Below are 19343 nucleotides of genomic sequence, written 5' to 3' on the forward strand. Positions count from 1 at the left end.
GTCTGTTAGAAGCTGCCTTCAAACGGCGATAATAACGTGAGACTTTTTGCTTGTTTTTTAATCCTTTTTTATTATTACTTTTGTTGTTGTTGTTGTTGTTGTTGTTATTTGTAATAGGTTATTAATTACCCTGCACTATTTCTATTCTTATCATCACCAGGGCTAACGACAGTAAGTGTTTGGAGGAAAGTCCTCATGCTGAACATAAAAACCCAGATTCCACTCTGACTATACAAACTGTGATTGATACAAATGAGGGTCTTTTGATCAAAATTGAACAACTCGAACACAAAATTGAAGATATAGCAAACGACAGAGATGAAAAAGAAAAGGGAATAGAAGAATTCTGTAAAAAGGATATAGAGAGTCAAACGTATGTACCAGTATATTAACCAACATGGTACTGTCTTTTGCTATCAATTGTTCCAAGTGAAACTGATCCGCTAAGACTTATAACACTGATTTGAAACCTCAGTAGAATGTAAACAAGTTTTTCCACGTCTGAAATTTGTCAACTTCTTAATAGCGACTTGATTTAATTTCTTTTGCTTATATTTCATTTCCAGTAGAGCGTAAGATAAGTAAATGTTTTACTTTGAATCATCATTCTGATTAAAAAACTATTCAAATGACTGACAAATGTTTCTCTAATATATCAAAATGATAGCGTCATGTCTAAGAAAGGTTTGACAGCTGTGAATTCGTCCAATAGAATTCAGTATTGTATTCAATACTGTAAAAAAATGCTCATGTCAATGTAATTTATCGAAATTATTCCGATAGCTATTTGCATATCGAAGAGAATACTCGAAGACATCTTCAAAAGGGATAAGAAAGATCAGGTATTTTCAGAATATTCATAGCATTAGTTGTTTTTTTTTTTTTTGTATTTCCGTGAAGTTAAGATATGTCATGTTTACGTTTTATTTCCATTTCAGGAAAATGTTTACACTTCGGGAAGAATTAAAGGCATTGGAAACAAAGTATGTAAACACAAATGTTTTAACTTTATGACAAATTTTTTAATTAGATAATCTAACACTATATCATGTTAAAACAGATAAATGAAAAATACAACGTTAAAATAAACTCGTGCTCAGTACACTTCACTGCGAAAAATATACTGATATACAGGAATATACGGTCCCGTATTTTTGACATGCACGGGCGTGTACGGGGTGTATTCGTCGAATATACAGACCAAGCATACGAGTCCGTATAGGGAACACTGGGTATACGGGAAGTGCGTATATGCCCCATATACATGTACGTACATTTGCTCGTACATTTGAAGTATACGGAGAATAAAAAAAGTGTAAAGGCATAAAAAGTCAAAATTCATTTTTGAATGTACATGGATATATATACTATTTGTGTCGGCAAAAATTGCGCTCTCAAAAAATCGTACATCATACCATGGAGCTAAATATAAGAGTTTATATATCTGTGATCACACCAATATATCTAAGCTGGTAAAGTAATATTTTCAACCCTACTTTGCTTATCAAATATTTAAAAAATCACAAAAAGAACAAACAAACAATTTGTGAAACACGATCACAGAAATTTGTTATTAACTGAATTATAAGTTTACGTATATTTGACTGTGCTTGTTGATAGGACTCTGGATCGAGTATCAGTAAGTCAGCAAATCAGTAAGGCATGACCAATAAAGATGATCCATAACTAAATTCGAACCATAAATATTTTGACAACAAAAGTGACTTAATCTAATGTGATGTTATAACTCTAAAAATGCACCCTGGTGATTTATGATATCACAGCCAAGTGCCGCTTGTATAGTATACATATGCACCCTGTTAATTAATATGTTACGACTCAGTGGCGCTTATATATACACATCTTGGAAAAGGTTTTATTTTTATTACCATAAGAATAGATTTTCAATATCAAAATTATCTTATGGTCTTTTGTGAAAGTTAATGCCACATGGTTTTCATTCTTTCCGGAATCACGGATTTATATTAATTTTGTAATAAAAGATTATATTACTGGTTCTTTGAAATGTTTTTTATACGACGTAATGAAAAAGAATCAGTAAGTATTGGCAAAATGCATTATTTTCATTAAAAGACATTGGCAATCTTATTTTCATGTTTGTCACAAATACGCCGGAATTTTCTAAATGAATATAAATAACACAGAAAACTAGAAAATGGCCATTTCAATTAATCATAGGCAATTTCAGTGTGTATGGGTGTTTATAAATTATTAAAATTTGATTAAGTTACTAGCTTTTCAGAAAGTCTAGTCTCTAATAGATATATAGAGTCAATATATTTACTTTGAAATTTTTCGCTGTTTCACTCCGTAGCGAGAATTAATCTCAGTCTTTGTTTTTGTATTTTTTCTATTGTCTTGATATTGAATTTATGTATGCATGCGTAAATTTTTACATGTTATAATCATAATTTAACGGTCAGTATTTACGCATTTAACTTTTCAATAAGCTAACATTCCATGCTGTTTGCATAGTGTTATCCCCATTTACGTCACATCCGGTAAGGGAAGTAACTCTTCCTTGACTGTTATCGCTTAAGGGTCTATTGAGCTACAATACTGCGTCTGCATATTACAGTTGGATGTCTTACAAGTTCTGGGCACTGACGATATGATTTGTACGCAATTGACGGTTAATAACTCCAGGAAAGTTTGCATTGTGTTAATTGTCAAATGTCTGACAAATATATGATCCGACTATTTCTTTACTCTTACAGGAAATAGGCTATTCAGAAGTAAATTTTCATTCGCTATTTCTATATAAAGAATCCGTATTTGCACAAATACAGAATTTCGTATTTTAGTAATATACGGACTTGTTATAAAAATTCTGTATATTAGTAAAAACCGGACTTCGTACACTAATGATCCCGTATATAACGAGTTCGTATACTAGTCATATACGGACTGATATAATATACGGTCCCGTACATCTCCGTATTTCAAGTTTCCCGTATTCGTACACGTATATTAATGATATACGGAATGTACACTTCCGTATACCATGTCAATTTCGCAATGCTTTACGACAGACTTTTCCAGTTTTTGTCACATATGCCTCCACTTGTTATTGTAAAAACAATATGTAGCTTAAACATTTTCAGTTACTTATATATTAAAAATATAAAATACTCGAGACGATTTCAAACTAGACCCTTGTGTTTTGTGGAATAGTTAGAATACTTGTGGTGTCAACGTTTCATATTATTATCGAAATGAAAAAGAAACTGATAAAGCTCTCTTTAATGTTAAATTCAGATTTGTAAACTAAATCCCTTAAAAACATAGTTCATGCCATTAACCCTATCCTCTAACCCAACATTTGCAAATTCATTTTGTTTTGTTTGATTACTTACCACCACTACGCCATGTGATATGTCGCTTCAACTGTGGGTATAAAATTGTGTTTAATAAAATCCGTGGAACAATATATCATACTTAACATTCCTTCCATGTGAATTCGATTTTTTCAAATTATTGCCAAAACGAGGAGGACATAAGTTAGAAGAAACTTTCCGTTAGATCAACGAACATTGTGTTCGAAGATGATTTTTACATTGTTGAATTCGTTTTCAATATCTATTTAGGTTAATATACATTATATTATACCATCAATATTATTCTTGTTATACCGCAAAAACTACGGAGATAGGTTGTCTTGACGTTCTTAACAGACTCGTAGACTGACGCCGGACTGAAAAACATAACCTTCCAAAACTATTCTGTTTAAAATATATATAGCGTTTAATATTTCATGTACTATGTTTTGATCTGAAATAATGCACATTGATAAAAGACAGTTTGTTTCCTTCACGAGGTAGATTTTTCATCTCTACGCAACAAAGAAAATTTGCATTATAGATAACAATCATTCTTTACTTTGTAAGTAGACTGTATGAATAACTTTGACGCTTTTATTATCAATTCATGCTTTTTATAGTAAATTCATTATTTATTAAATCCATTATATTTCAGTATATTTCATTCTCTACTTTTACAGACATGAAAGGGAAATGAAAGAAAGAAATGCCAAAATAAAAGAGATTGAAAAGTAGGTCACCATATTAAAAGATTAAATCCAATTATAATATTGAATTTCACATTTTTAATAACTAAACGTTATTGCTTTTGTGGCTTTTTTTGTATGAATAGAAATATTTATATGCTTTGCTATTTCTTGTTTGACCTCGTCATGTCATCTTTATTATAAACAAACTGGTAGTAAATAAGTTACGAGTTAATATCTTGTAAACAACATAACTTTTTAACATGAAGTGGTACAATAAGTGCTATGAATTACTTTGAAACAGATAAAGCTTCGATCAGAATAAATGTTTTTTTTTATATAAACATATCTCTTTGCAAAGCTGTTTCAATGACATCTTGTGCCTATAAAGCTTTCTCGAAATAGAAATCACAACGTGTTTTGCCATTCATATGTAACATGTGAACTAGATGCCATTACCAACTCATCAATACTCAATAAAGTATTTGTGTTCTTGATTTATTGTAATGTACTTGATTGTCTATGCACAATAGATGCCTTTGTAAGAAATTCATTTTTCAAGTTTCCTAAGAAACTTTTACTCATGCATACGTTTTTCTATTATTTGTATTATAACTATCGCACAGGGAAAATAACAAATACAAGAAGAAAGATGCTGACAATGAAAAATATAAAAGGTCAGTTCATGAACGTATTAACAGTATGAGCAAAGAAATAAAACAACGTGACGATAATATAAAAAAGCAAAATGAAGAAATTAAACAACTGAACGGAACGGTGAAACAATTAGAGACACGAAGACAAAAGTATGAAAATGAATCTAAATCAGAAATACAAACTCTAATTAAGAACATTGCGAAACTGAAGGCATATATCAAAGAAATCGAAAATACACACAAGACAGAAGTTTATAATTTGAATACAGACATTCACGCTGAGAGGCAAAATCGCTTTGCACTAACCAGGAAGTACAACGATTTAGTTCAAAGATTACACACTGTAGAAGGAGAGAGACATTCTCTGACAGAAGAAAAGAAGGAATTATTACTAAGGTATTAACGTGTATATGCCGATTACATTGACATTTATAGCTTAACTAGACCGGCAATTACATTACTGTAATTTCGTTTCCAAGAGTTGTTATTTATGTAACAATTTAAGTTTACAACGGAAGAGATTATTTATTTATTTTATCTACCTTATAGAATATGCAAGTATTGTTTTTTTCCGTAATGAAAGATATGTTTTCCCGCATGCAATGTGCAGTACAAAAAGAGTTATTCATTTCCTTTAAGTTAATATAATCCAATGCGAAACGAAATGAATAAAGATATCCTTTTTAGGTTAAGTAAAGTAGCAGGTGCAAATTTGACCTACAACAATCCAAATATAGCGGACCTTAGTGATGAAAAACGACCAACAAAATTAGCGGAGGAGTTTTCGGAACTTTATGATAACGAGTGGACAGATGTCTTTGAGGAACTAGATTTTGAAACAGAAAAAGGAAAGACTAATTTCATGCTTGACATTCTTAAGGTTGGTTATTGTTTAATAATTTTTAACATGTGTTCTAAAAAGAAAATGCAAAATAAATGTACAAAAACCATTTGTATATGGATTTTTGTCAGACAAAATAATCGGAATTACTATATGATTTTTCACTGTCTAATTCGAAATTTCAGGAAGTAGTTACAATCAAAATACAATTGAAAAATAAGAAATTGATTTGCATTTGTAGGCAAAATTAAGGATTAACTAAGAGATTTACTCAGACATAAAATTCTCAAAATTACAGAGAACTAATGCAATCTGTAGTGATCTTTCAAATAGTCACACCAAGAGGATAAAGGACGCGTTTTGCAGGCTTACTACTACAAGTCATAACACGTTGGCAAATGTTGTGAAACAGTCAAAATTAGAGACAATGGAAGTTGTACCATCAGATCAAAAGGAAACAAAAGTTGAAAGCGTTGATAACGTAGGAATCGTTTTCTTGTTTATACCTTCAATTGCTTTGCTATGTCATAAAAATATTTCCTGCATTAACATGTTTGTGATCAATGTCGTACTCAAATACTTTTTGTGTAATGCTTTGGCTATATCCAAATGATACGGCAGACAAAACAACTAAATCAAGAGTCCTTTCAAACGAAAGTAAATCTCGAAATTTAATAATTAGTATTGCTGTCACTTGATTTATACCAAAGATTTCAATATTGCTTATTGTTCATTACAGAATATACATTTGCATTTTTATTACACAAAAATGAAAGCTTTACATCATTTTCTACATGGATATATCATTTCTGTAAAGTCTTGAAAAGAATACATAATTTCATGTAGAAATGCAGAAGGTTTCATTAGAGATTACAGGAAACGAAAATGTTTAATAAATGTTGTGATACACGGGGTGGAACTGTTATACTGAGGATAAAGTTCTTATGACATGATGTTTTCCGACGAAATATAGGATCTTCGTGACAGTTATCAGACAAACTTCTGACAAGTGATCATAAGAACTCCATCCTTCGTCCCCCGTGATATATTAATTAAAATTAATACGCTTATATTTTTAGGACATGGATCTAGTAAAAGAAGGAAACAACGTTAACAATGAATCGCACGATGACGACGAGCAAATAGATAAGGTTCTCAAAAATAAGTTTGAACTTGAAGAAACAATAGAGGTACTTGTAATATAAATTATATATTTCATGAGGAATAATTATATATTTTGAATCAACCATATATCGTATGTTTGGTGGCATATTAATAAAAAAATATGAAATGTAAATTGACAACAAAGGTTGCTTTTCTAAGAAATGTATAAATTATGCTGCAAAAACATACGAAACATTCTCACGACATTAATCATTACTTAATGTGAACAAACATCAACTTGCAAATACTGTCATTTATTACATGCTTTTCGGTGGTTTATAGAAATATATCAGTGAAATAAATATAAATATAAAACTGGTAATTTCACTGTTTTGAATTTAAGCCCCTAACGTTGTTTCAGTGAAATACCAGCATGCACAGTACTGGGAACCAACTTAATGACGTGACGTCGTAAATGACGTCACTTTGTATTATTATTTGGCGCGTTTTTTATTCAGTATTAGGTTTTAATATCGTTTAAAACGTTTCTTTGCATATAATAAAAAGAAGATTTGTTAAGTTTAGTGAAAGATCAAAATATATTTCACCGTGTGAAGGCCAAATGTTCATATTTCACTCGTGGCTGCGCCACTCGTCAAATGTACCTTTTGGTGCTCACTCGGTGAATATATTTCGATCAAACACTGAACTAAACAAATATTCTTTATTTACCTATCAAGAGATTTTGAAATATCTAAATGTAAATTGCAGTTAATACATAAAACAGAGAAATTAATAGCAAATACTCGTCCCGAATTTGTATAAATAGTTATCATCATTGCGATGTATGGCACATATTTTGCTATGATGGCGTAAAATTCAAACAAAAGCAAACAATATAGTTACACCATTGCAGTACACGTCACTCAAAATTATTAAAGAAGTTCCTTTTATTATTTTCAAAGAGATATGTTTTATTTAACATTCAGTTGTATAACCGGGAAAGTAATATGCAATTCTTTTCAGAAACAAGATAAAACAGACAGTTGCAAAGTTACAGAATCTATAGAAATGAGTGTTCAAAGTAGAGAAAACAACTTGGAGCAAGTACGTATTTTATTATTAATTTCCTTACATGGTGACACTTAACAAAATGGTGGGCGTCCGTGGCTTTAAGGTCGTTGACTTCAAACCACTTGCCCCTCACCGCTGTGGGTTCGAATCTCGACAGGGACTTTGGATTCTGTCATGTGAGGAAGCTTTCCAGCTAGCTAACGGAACGTCGGTGGTTCTACTCAGGTGCCCGTTCTTGCCTGAAATAATGCACTGAAGGGCACCTGAGGTCTTCCTCCACCAGTAAAGCTGGAACGTCGCAATATGACCTATACTGTGTCGATGTGACGTAAACCCAAAACAAACAAATTAACAAAATTATTCAAAATCAAACACGATGTCAAATTTCGGATAAGTTTTTTATTTCTTATCTATTATTTATTTATTATATATTTTGAAGTGTATCTAATAATATGCGATACGTGTCATTTTGCTATGTGTATAACTTTTAAAAACAACTACTTTGTTTGAATAAATAAGCGTGTAGTATTTTAATATTTCAATATTCGTTGTAAGACTTTATTGATTTCAATAATAAAAAGAAATGATGACTTTGATCCGGTTCAGCCTCAGTTCCATTTATAATCGAATTCAAATAGTTAAAATCAGCATCGACTCTACAGTATACAAACTACAAATAAGTAGATGCCCACATAAAGATCGAGGGTTTTTAGTGTGTAAAAGTTTAATTGCTAAAGAGTTATATTTTTGCCATTTAGCTATTCTTGTATTAAATTCAATTAAATAAATTCAAGTATCTATCAAACATTTAATTATGTACTGTAAATATAACAAATTTTTTAAAGAAGCGTTTATACTTAAATAAAGAGTACATATAACCAAGAAAAATGCAAAAATACTTATGTTTCGATATTGATTTTCCATTATATTTTTTAAATTTTATTATATGATCGTAATATAGTAACGATGTTGTTCAAACAGTAGTCAATAAAACTTTTTATAGAATCATATTCACTGGGTGAAGTATCATATTCACTGGCTGAATTGGTTTTTTGTAGTCTAAAAATAGATTGAGAGTCATATTAATGAACATACATCGTAGACTAATGATTACATGTGCTTATTTAAAAATGATTGTTGCGTTTTGTTCTATATGACATATTTCTCTATTAAGATATCATTACTTAACTATAACACCGCAATAATGAGTATAAACTTGAATTATTTTTGTTTGCGCAGCGTTCGCGTAGTTGTTGCACGCTTGACACGTGCGTCTTTTTTCCTGCGCTTCAATGAAACAGGCAAAAATTGGACATAGCTAAGGTTTTTTAAAATTCTAGTCATAAAATAAAACTATTTTTGACTAATGTGCCTCGGGCAATATCGCCTCGGTCAATATGTCATGTGCCGGTGAATATCACGTCATATTCAATGGCAAACTAGTCAATAATTATATAATGTTATGAAAAGCTTTCAAATTGTTTGAATCACGTTTATTACTGAGCGTAGATTCAGGCACCAGAGGCCCAGGATGATCGCGCAGATAAAAGACATTGGATGACAGTAGGAAAACACGAACAATGTTATGTAATGAAACTACTAATAATTAATGACAATGTTTTTTTCGGAATACATCGAGCTAGTTATAATACTTTCATTTTTGGTAACATCATGCAAACGAATAAATGTGATCAAGCATGCAAATAAGATAAAAAAAACTGAGTATGAAAACAATATTGATAACATCCAGCGTGCATAAAAGATAGGCACGAAAATGAACAATATGAAAGCCTATATTTGCGATACAAATGACCGAGCATGCAAATAAGATAAAAGTGTTCGAGTTGGTCAAATGAGATTTTCAACGACTACAATGCATATGGAATAATTTTAACTTCCGTATAGCATTTATTTAGTTTTGTGACTCAGTTATATATGCTGTAGTATTGATCAGTTTCTTTTTCAAAAGAGAGATAATTAAAGAATCCCCCTAAAGCAGGCACGAAACGACATAATTGAAAATATTGCAGGCTCAGTTTGATTGAGCCTGTTCATGAACGGTAATGGAAAGTGCAGGTATCGTCCTCGCACCCTGGCACTTTGCAGTTGCGGAAAGTTGAAGAACTGACAAACAAGCATTTGTTTTGGAATCATACATTTCCCAAATTATCGCTTAGCTTCATAGGCGTTACATCTTTGTGATTATAATTATACAAGTATTAAATAAAGTAAATAAATACGTATTTTAATATCTTATAGTACTATAAATTGAATAATTATTAAAAGTAGTCTTTTTACAAATAATTACATATAAACAAATAAAACGCAAAAATTATATTTATGTTTCGACATTGTGTTCCATTACCTAAAGTATTATGCTATGCCAAGGTTTATCTGAATCACATTTATTGCTGATTTTTGATACAGGTACGAGAGGCTAAGCGTGATAGCATAGAAGAGAATAAATTAAGGATAGCCGAACCACCAAAGGTAAATTTTTCAGTGTTGTTTAATGATACTACTACTATTCAACAACAATGTAGTTGAGCCGGGTTTTTTTTCTGAATACATTAGGCCAATTATGAAAATTTCTTACATATGAATGTGACATAATAGATAAAGCATTAAAATGATTAAAATAACTTAAAGATAACACGAGAGAGATGTTAACAGCAATGGAAAGCCCTAATGAGGCACCAATTGTAACTCTATCAAATAATGTTAACAAATATATTCAAATATAGTATTTTTCATAACAATTGACCTGAAAATGCCTTTAAAAAGTGATTTTATAATGTTAATATAAACATTTAATTACAAAATTAACTTGGAAAAAATAGAAATGACTAGCTATCATTTAATTCGCCAATTGATGAACTTCGATATCAATTTAACGCATCTTTCAATTAGAGTTTTCTTGAAAACAATATCACAATGACAAACAATTAAATGCCACATTTAAAGTTTCTATTAAAATAAAATTTCCTTTGAAGGATGAAAGCAAAGAAGGCTATTTAAGTACGGTAAACGCTGACCAAAATAAATGCAAGGCCAATAAGGACAAAAAAGATGAGGTATGTGTAATAATCAAAACTGTTCACATATTAGAGAAAAAGGTGTGAGCGACCGGATAGCTCATTAAGTATGGCCGTAAAACAGTATTCCAAATGTCTGGCCCGGGTCAGGCTGTACACTTTCCCTACCCTGTCACATACGTAAGACCAAACAGTAACACTTGCTATTGTCCTGGTGTATATTCTTGAGACACACACATGATGGTAGAGATATGGCCCTTTGATAGGGTTTTCTTTCAAAATACAGGGAAAACCTGTTCTGTTCTGAACTCCTTGATAAACATTCACATAGCTTAAAGATCATGTGCCTGTCCTGGCATATAATTTCCGACTTTTATTGTTGCTGGTGTAATGGTAGCTCTATGTGTTTCTAAGTTAACAACAGACCACCAAAAGTAAAACTTTCAATTCAAGAAACTACTAGTATTCAACGTCATTGTAGTTAAACAGTTTCGTTAATTGGAATACATCGAGCTTGTAATAATAGTTTTATTTCTGGTGAAATGCAAATGAATTAAAAATAATCAAACATGCAAATAAGATAAAATGACCAATCATGCAAATAATATTGGTCTAACTCTGCGTGCCAAAAAATAGAGCCGTAGAACGGTATTTCAAAGAAATGTTATGCAAAAGTTTGTTTGAATCACGTTTATTGCTGTATAATACAGATTCCAGAGGCAAAGCATGATAACAAAGATAAAGGACATGAAGAGAAGGAAGAAGGAAACACCGAGCCACCAAAGGTAAAGTTTTCATTGTAACTTAATGAAACGACAAGTATTCAACGACTATGTAGTTGAACAATTTTGTAGTTTAAGAATACATCGAAACGAATATAATACTTTCCTTTGTAATTAATTCATGCAAATGAATTAAACAAAAAGTAAAGAAAAAACAAACTTTCAAATAGTATGGATCAGACACAATGTGCCAAAAGATAGGGCTGGACATATATGAAAATAAGATGAAATGTGAAAACCGGTATTTTAGATATAAATGATCAAGCATGCAACTGAAATAACTGTTGACAAGCAGGAAAAATGAGATAAACAACGATTAACATGCATATGACATAAAAAATTTAACCTAATGTATACAAGTGTAAGAATAGATAAGAATTAAAATGATGAAAATGAGATAAAATGAGCGAGATGTTAATAGCAAAGGAAAAGCCTTCGAATTCAAATTCGAAAAAATAACATAGCATAAATAAGATATAAAGTAGCAAATCATATAAATTATGTGAATGAGGATATTCCAACAAGTAAATGTGATAGAATTGACTTAGGAATTTTTTGGGGTATAAATGATAAAAATATTTCATAGAAACTGCTGAGAAAGCAAATAAATAGAAATGACAAGGCTTTATTTAATTCGGCATTGGGTAAACTTTGATATAAATTTAGCGCCTCTTTTAATCAGATATTTTCACTTGCCCCTCTCCGCCGTGGGTTCGAATCCGACAGGGACTTTGGATTCTATCATGTGACGAAGCTATCCAGCTAGGTTACGGAACGTCGGTGGTTCTACTCAGGTGCCCGTTCGCGTCTGAAATAATGCACAGAAGAGCACCTGAGCTCTTCGTCCACCAGTAAAGCTGGAACGTCGCGATATGACCTAAACTGTGTTGATGTGGCGTAAAACCCAACACAAACAAAACAAAATTAGATAATTGTATTTTCTGCAACAAAACATATCTTTATGACACACGATAAAATACCAGATCTTTTGCTAAGCCTAATGAAATAAAATTTCTTTTTTTAAAGACGAAAGAACAGCAGGCAATTTAAATACGGTAAGCGCTGACAAAAAAGAAAGCAAGGCTAATAAAGACAAAAACTATGAGGTAGATAAAACCAATTATTAGCATTGCATATTGACCTTTTAGATATCTATAAGATATCTTTATAAAGCCACATAAGGTTTGCAAACCTAGTTTTTATCATGTGATTGTACATTTAAAAGTATAAGGTTTTATCAATAAAATAAAGATAAACAAAATACCTAAATAAAGCCGAACACGGCAAAATTGAAAATGTTGCAGGCCCTGTTTGATTGAGCTGGACGGTACTGTAGCAAGTTACCGTCCGAGTCATTTTGATTTTGTATATAAAAAACAGTTTCTGATAAATAACTTGACAACCAATGGACCCTTGGCCCTCAAACTGCAAAGTTGCATTTGTATTGGGGTCTAGGGGTCAAAGGTCACATTGACCTTGTATGTCAAATCATTTTCCAATCAATAACTTGACAACCCATTGACCCTTGACCTTCAAACTTCCGAATTGCATTGCCTTTAATTGGGAGATTATCTCAATTAATTTTTGGTATCAAGGGATCAGCGGTCAATAGGTAAAACCGTTTCTAATCAATATCTCAACAACTCCACCCCATCAAACTTCACTGGTGCATTGGTTTTGGCCAGTAGATATCCCCTGTCAAAAGTCAAAGTCACATTGACATTGTACGTAAACCGGTTTCCGAACGATAAAGTTACAACTCAAGTTGTCATAGTTGATACTTTTTGAGATAAAAATGCTTTGGAATACGCATTTCAAGGTCGTTTGTAATATAAAAAATAGCTGTCGTTAAGGAGGCCTTTATGATTTATCAAATGTATGCATATGTTATTTGGTAAGATTTGTAATAGATAACCTCATCCTAAAATTTCTGCACACAACATTTACGGTCACAATGACCTAGTGACTAGTCATGACTCATAAACAGTAGATAACCCCTATTTGTCACTAGGTCAAATGTCAGTCGCAATAACCTGGCCACATGACTAATTGTCTGCCGAACAGGATAGATAAGATAGTTTATCAAGTATGACAACATGAAAATATCTAGAAAAGATGAATAACAATCCGTCATGTCATGAAATGTTAAAAGGTTACATCTTTAAAATTTTGAAACACTTTGTAAACTTTGTATTAATCTTTTTTGTTTTCATCATGAAGTAACATTTCGATGTAATGTGTTGTGTTACTATGACAAGAGTGCATTATAAAACCAATAAGCATCTCAGTATGATCAAGAAAGAACAATGAATAACGGATGATTTAAATCAAAATACTTTGCGTACTTTAAGAAATGTTTGAAACTGCATGCCTCCAGATGAACTAAAATATTTCGAGAAAAACACAATTTGAAAAAAAAATCAAACGTCAAATTAATATCCACCTGAAAGCTTTATCAAATAAAATCAAATAGATAATAAGATACAACTGAGATTACAAGATAAAAATAATAAGATATCCCTGGTATTATTTTTTTGTTTATCATTTACTTTTTGCATTTAACAAAATTGATATGTATTTAAACAAAACGCATTGTTTCTAAGAAAAATCAACCATTCAACGACTTATTTGATATTGATTAATTTGTACTCGTATTTTAGATGACACATTTCTTTGAACAATTAGAAGTATATTCAGCGTAACATTATGCGATAAAAAGATATTTCCAAATATTAATGTGATCATATTTATCATTGATAATGTGTAGAAATAAATATCTTAAATTACATTGAGTTGTTCACACACAGTGTTAGACAAAATGGAAGAGAAACATGACAAGCCAAAGACATAATACATTAAGATAACCTTGTCAAAATATTATCATTATTGTTTTAATTTAAGAAGGATGCTGTAAATGAGAACGCAAATGAGTTAGAAAGTAATGAAATAAGTAAAAACTGATATATTAAACTTTTTAAGTCATAACACTATATTTACTTATTACATAAAGAATAAAGAAGAAAAGGTTTAAAGTGACATTATGCTCATTTTTCATTGTCAAATTGAATTTAATTGACTATATACTTCAATAAACTGCTCGTTATAATGGTGATTGACCAACATATGATATTTGAAAATGCTTAGGGTAAAAAAATATCTACCTAAATATATAAAAAGACTGCCCAACTCTTTTTATAAATTTAAAGTTACAGATACAGTCCGACGGATAACTATACACAGGGCCCAGTGAGTTATTTACCGTTTTTTGTGAAATAAATTATAACATTGAAAGGAATTATGAGAAAATGTTAACTTATTTTGACTTCAACCTGTTGGTTACCATTTTCGTTAACTAACGAAATGCCAAAAAAATGGGTTGTTCAGAGCTAGTATAACATTTTCGTATGTTAATTAATTAACAAAAAATAATCCCATAATGGAGTATGTTCCTTTCCTTTACAAGAAACAAAGTGGCCGATAACTCTCCACTTCAATAAGAAATACTAAAAAAATCAGCAAAATGAACACTGTTTGCAAAAAAAAACAGCCAAGTCATAGACTTATAGAAAATGAGAACTTATGTGAAATGATAAGTCCTTTTTGACTGTTTGGTCATGAACATAGTGTAACCAGGACCCAAGTACCTATATGAAACTATAGATATCTTGACTGAATTTGAGAGTGATGTTTTTCATAAGTTGCAGTTTTACATGGGCAAACTTATCTTATGTTTTTTTGAAAGTTAATTTACCTGCATATTCTTTTAGTAATGTCAGTTTACATTATACTGGTTACTCTGTGATAACTGTGCATTTTACATGTAGACTTCACCAAACTTGATCCTAATCTGTGGTCATCTGAAGCATTTGACAATGTACCATACATTAAATAAACATTCTGGTCTGATGAATATTTGTCAGACAGACTGCATATAAAACAAGAGCTGTCTGTAGGACAGCACGCTCGACTATTCTAAGTGCTTGATAGTAAAAGAGCCTTTATATTGTTTAATTTTTTAAGTTCACAAAAGGGCTAAATTTTTTTTATAAATTCATGTTATAGGCCTAAGAGAGAGTCTAATTATACAGTATTGGCTTGACTATTCGGAAGGTAATGTCACAAGGGTGTGTTTTATTGAGTATAATAATACTAATTACCTATGAATAAATAAATTTGACAGAAAAGGTACAAAGGCTTGTTATTAAGATGTTTTATCAAGTAAATCACTGCTTTAATTATTATGAATGCATAAAATTGTGTCCCGAAAAAGGCACAAACCCTTCAGTAGTTATTGAGATAAAAACTTACATGAAAAACTTAACCATGAATTTCTAAGTTGAAAAGAGGGAGAGAAAATCAGCCTAAATGCAAGATAGAATTATGGATCTTTGTCAGTGACCTACAATTATGACCCTAAATGCATATGTGAAGTTTTTAATAAATATCTTTAATAGTTATTGAGATATGTAAAACTTGCATGTAAACACTAACCAAGAGACTAAGTAGAAAAGGGGGATATGAATCAGCCTTAATGCAAGATAGAGTTTTGGAACTTGGTCAGTGACATACAATTATGACCCTCCAATTATGACCCTAAGTGCATGTTGTAAAGTTTCAAGTAAATATCTTTGAAGACCTTTAATCTTTAACCAAAATTTCTAAGTTTCAAAGGGGCGAATTATTCTGCAAATATTGCAGGCAGAGTTATGCAATTTTGCAAACTGATGTACATTGTTACTATAAAAAAGTATTTTAAATTTCAATTGAATATCTCAAGCAATAATTGAGATATTTGACTTTACAAAAAAACTTTAACCAAAATTTTCTAAGTTCCAAAGGGGCATAATTCTGTTAATATTGTAGGCAGAGTTATCCAACTTGTCAATCTGATGCACCTTGTTACTATAAATAAGTATTGTAAGTTTCAATTGAATATCTCAAGCAATATTTGAGATATTTGACTTTACAAAAAACTTTAACCAAAATTTCTAAGTTAAAAAGGGGCATAATTCTGTCAATATTGTAGGCAGAGTTATCCAACTTGTCATTCTGATGTACCTTGTTACTATAAATAAGTATTGTAAGTTTCAATTGAGTATTTCAAGCATTGATTGAGATATTTGACTTCACAAAAAACTTTAACCAAAATTTCTAAGTTAAAAAGGGGCATAATTCTGTCAATATTGTAGGCAGAGTTATCCAACTTGTCAATCTGATGTGCCTTGTTACTATAAATAAGTATTGTAAGTTTTAATTGAATATCTCAAGTAATAATTGAGATATTTGACTTTACAAAAAACTTTTACCAACGCCGACGCGGACGCTGACGCCGACGCCGACGCCGGGGCGACTACAATAGCTCTCATATTCTTCGAATAGTCGAGCTAAAAACGGTGCTTGCCATTCATCTTTTTAAAATGCTTTAGTGTATACACTACAACCTTTTCCAAAGTATATTTTCCATGTGTATGCATCTTTATCAGTCTTTATTCCGTAATGTTTGTTAAATCCTTTTGTGCTTTTGTGAAATATTAAACTGGGTGTTAGGAAACATGCTAGCAACGTCTGAAAGATTAATTTCATTTTAAACACTGTAAAATACTTAAAATTGCTGTTGCTAGTATGAAATCCCCATTTGAAAAGCCATGTTTTACTGTTGCATTGTGGTAATTGATGAGTCACTTAAGGGTCTGACTATCGTATTGATTTTTCTTCCATATGCTTATGTTATAAGAAATGGCCCCCAGGTATGTTTTTATACAGAATACTACAAAAACTTTTAGCTTGGTATGTGTGTAAAATCATAACTGGAAGTCACTGTCAAAGACCAGGCTTATAACTGCATCATCAATTTTGACCGAATGATAAACTTTTATGAAACAATAACATAGCATTAGGTTCAAAATAAACAAATTCACTATGCAATTTACCCTCTAAATTTCAGCAATATGTATGCCAGTTTATACAGTTTAAAATCAATTATCTATATAAAGCACGTTTCAATTTTAACACAAAAAAGTCATGATTGAGATTTTAACTCTTAAGTTCCTACAGACGATCAACTAATTGTTAGACAGGTTTGGTATGTCCATTTTAAATTTGAAGATGAAACTTATGTGTACATCATTTATCAACATAATACAGATTTTGATCAAAACACGCACTATCCTTTTACCATTATATAAGTATAATTACTGACTTGCAAACAACAAACAAACAAGTGTTTTTTTTTCCCAAGTGAATTTGTCTCCTTCCCAATTTTTTTCTCAAAAATGAAGTATGTACAAATATTATCTCAAATTTTCAAGTACTCAATTTTTTACACATAATGCATGAATACCTGTTACTGTCATCATTTATATCCTTGCATATTTTACAATAAAAGTCCTTATAAATGTCTTCAAATTTAAAAAAAGCTTGCTTTTAATGCACTCACATAAAAAAGGAAAATTAGAAGTTACCTTAATTCTTCAGACCCTATTTTAGTTGGGTTGGGTCCAGGGAAGACATATTTTTATTATTGCCCTTATTGAAAATATGAAGTGCTGAATATCTTTTTACAGTAAAAGACTCCGTTTTAATCCAGGGATTACATATCATTAAATCAGATGACCTAATCTAGTCTCACATTTGGTAAAAAATGAAAATAATATTCAAATTTGATGACACAGACTATAATAAAATAAAAGGAAGTTAAACACTTTTTAAGATAATTGATCAGTTGTTGTTCTAAGTAATTTGAAAATGGTATTCAGTATTGTTAGCGTGCTTCTTAGTTGATGAAAATTAAACATAATAGATTAGGTAGAATAAGGTAATTTTAACATTGTTAAAGTGTATACTTCTAGAAAGTCAATTAAATCACAGACACGACTTCATGTTGACACTTGGTATTTAAAAGATGATTTTAATACTTATTTCATGTAATTTAAAACGTGTTTATCAGTATGTTTTTTTTCTTCATTGAGGCTTGATAGAACATTGGACTTTCTAAAATTCCCGTATATCTTTTAAAATTGAGAAAGATGTCCCATTTGTGTTAAAATGTTAACAATGATTTATTGAGGGTTGACAGCGACAGAGCAGGGGGGGGGGGGCAAGTTATTTTCTGTTCCAATAAAGATAAAATTAATTCACTTCTGGAAGTCTTTGTTAAAGCTGATTTGTTTAACAAAAATATGATGCTAATTTACTGAACAAAGATATTTAACATAACAAATACAACACTTTGTTAATTTAACAGAACTTTAACGTTAACAATGTTTGAACAACAGGATTGCTTAACAAGAAAATTTAAGGCAGAATGTAACATTTTTTTGTTAATTTAACAATTATTTCATTGTTACATATTTAACAAAAGATTTGAAAAACTGGGCCAATGTGAATAACATTTTATCTGCAGGTGCACATTTAGAATGTGCTCTCATAATGGTTATTCAATTATAGGTATCAATGACAAAATTATTACAAAATAATGTTTAAACATATGTTTCTGACCTTACGGAAGTAGTTGCGATATGATTTTACAAAACTTTGCAATTAATTTAAATAAATACTGACTGATGCTTCTGAAAAAATTCATCAGCTTTATGATATAACGAAGAAAGTATATTTTGTCAAAATTCTACAAATAAAGGGGCCTACACTATATTTAATCATAAGTATTGAGTATTGCAAACCAAGTTTGTATCATGTGATTGCACGTTTAAAGGTCTTAAGTTAAATCCATAAATCTTGAAACGTCATTACAATATATCAAGTATATTCAATATGTTTTGATTTTCGAAGGAACATATGATTATATACTCAGTATGTTGACTGGCG

At 30.8% G+C, this 19343-nt stretch overlaps 1 protein-coding gene across 1 annotated transcript in view; it reads left to right on the forward strand.

The window, feature by feature from the left end:
* Positions 1 to 19343, forward strand: part of LOC132744884 (uncharacterized) — a 40221-nt gene that overhangs the window by 10263 nt on the left and 10615 nt on the right. The window contains exons 10-20 of the mRNA XM_060733676.1: positions 161 to 373; positions 939 to 983; positions 4022 to 4072; positions 4654 to 5079; positions 5371 to 5563; positions 5823 to 6005; positions 6604 to 6714; positions 7655 to 7735; positions 10130 to 10204; positions 10696 to 10776; positions 11397 to 11522. Of these exons, the coding sequence (XP_060589659.1) occupies positions 161 to 373; positions 939 to 983; positions 4022 to 4072; positions 4654 to 5079; positions 5371 to 5563; positions 5823 to 6005; positions 6604 to 6714; positions 7655 to 7735; positions 10130 to 10204; positions 10696 to 10776; positions 11397 to 11522 (1585 nt within the window). The remainder of the gene's footprint in view (positions 1 to 160; positions 374 to 938; positions 984 to 4021; positions 4073 to 4653; positions 5080 to 5370; positions 5564 to 5822; positions 6006 to 6603; positions 6715 to 7654; positions 7736 to 10129; positions 10205 to 10695; positions 10777 to 11396; positions 11523 to 19343) is intronic.

Source organism: Ruditapes philippinarum, unplaced genomic scaffold (assembly GCF_026571515.1).
Source record: "Ruditapes philippinarum isolate M1 unplaced genomic scaffold, ASM2657151v2 ctg939_1_1_1_1, whole genome shotgun sequence".
NCBI lineage: Eukaryota > Metazoa > Mollusca > Bivalvia > Venerida > Veneridae > Ruditapes > Ruditapes philippinarum.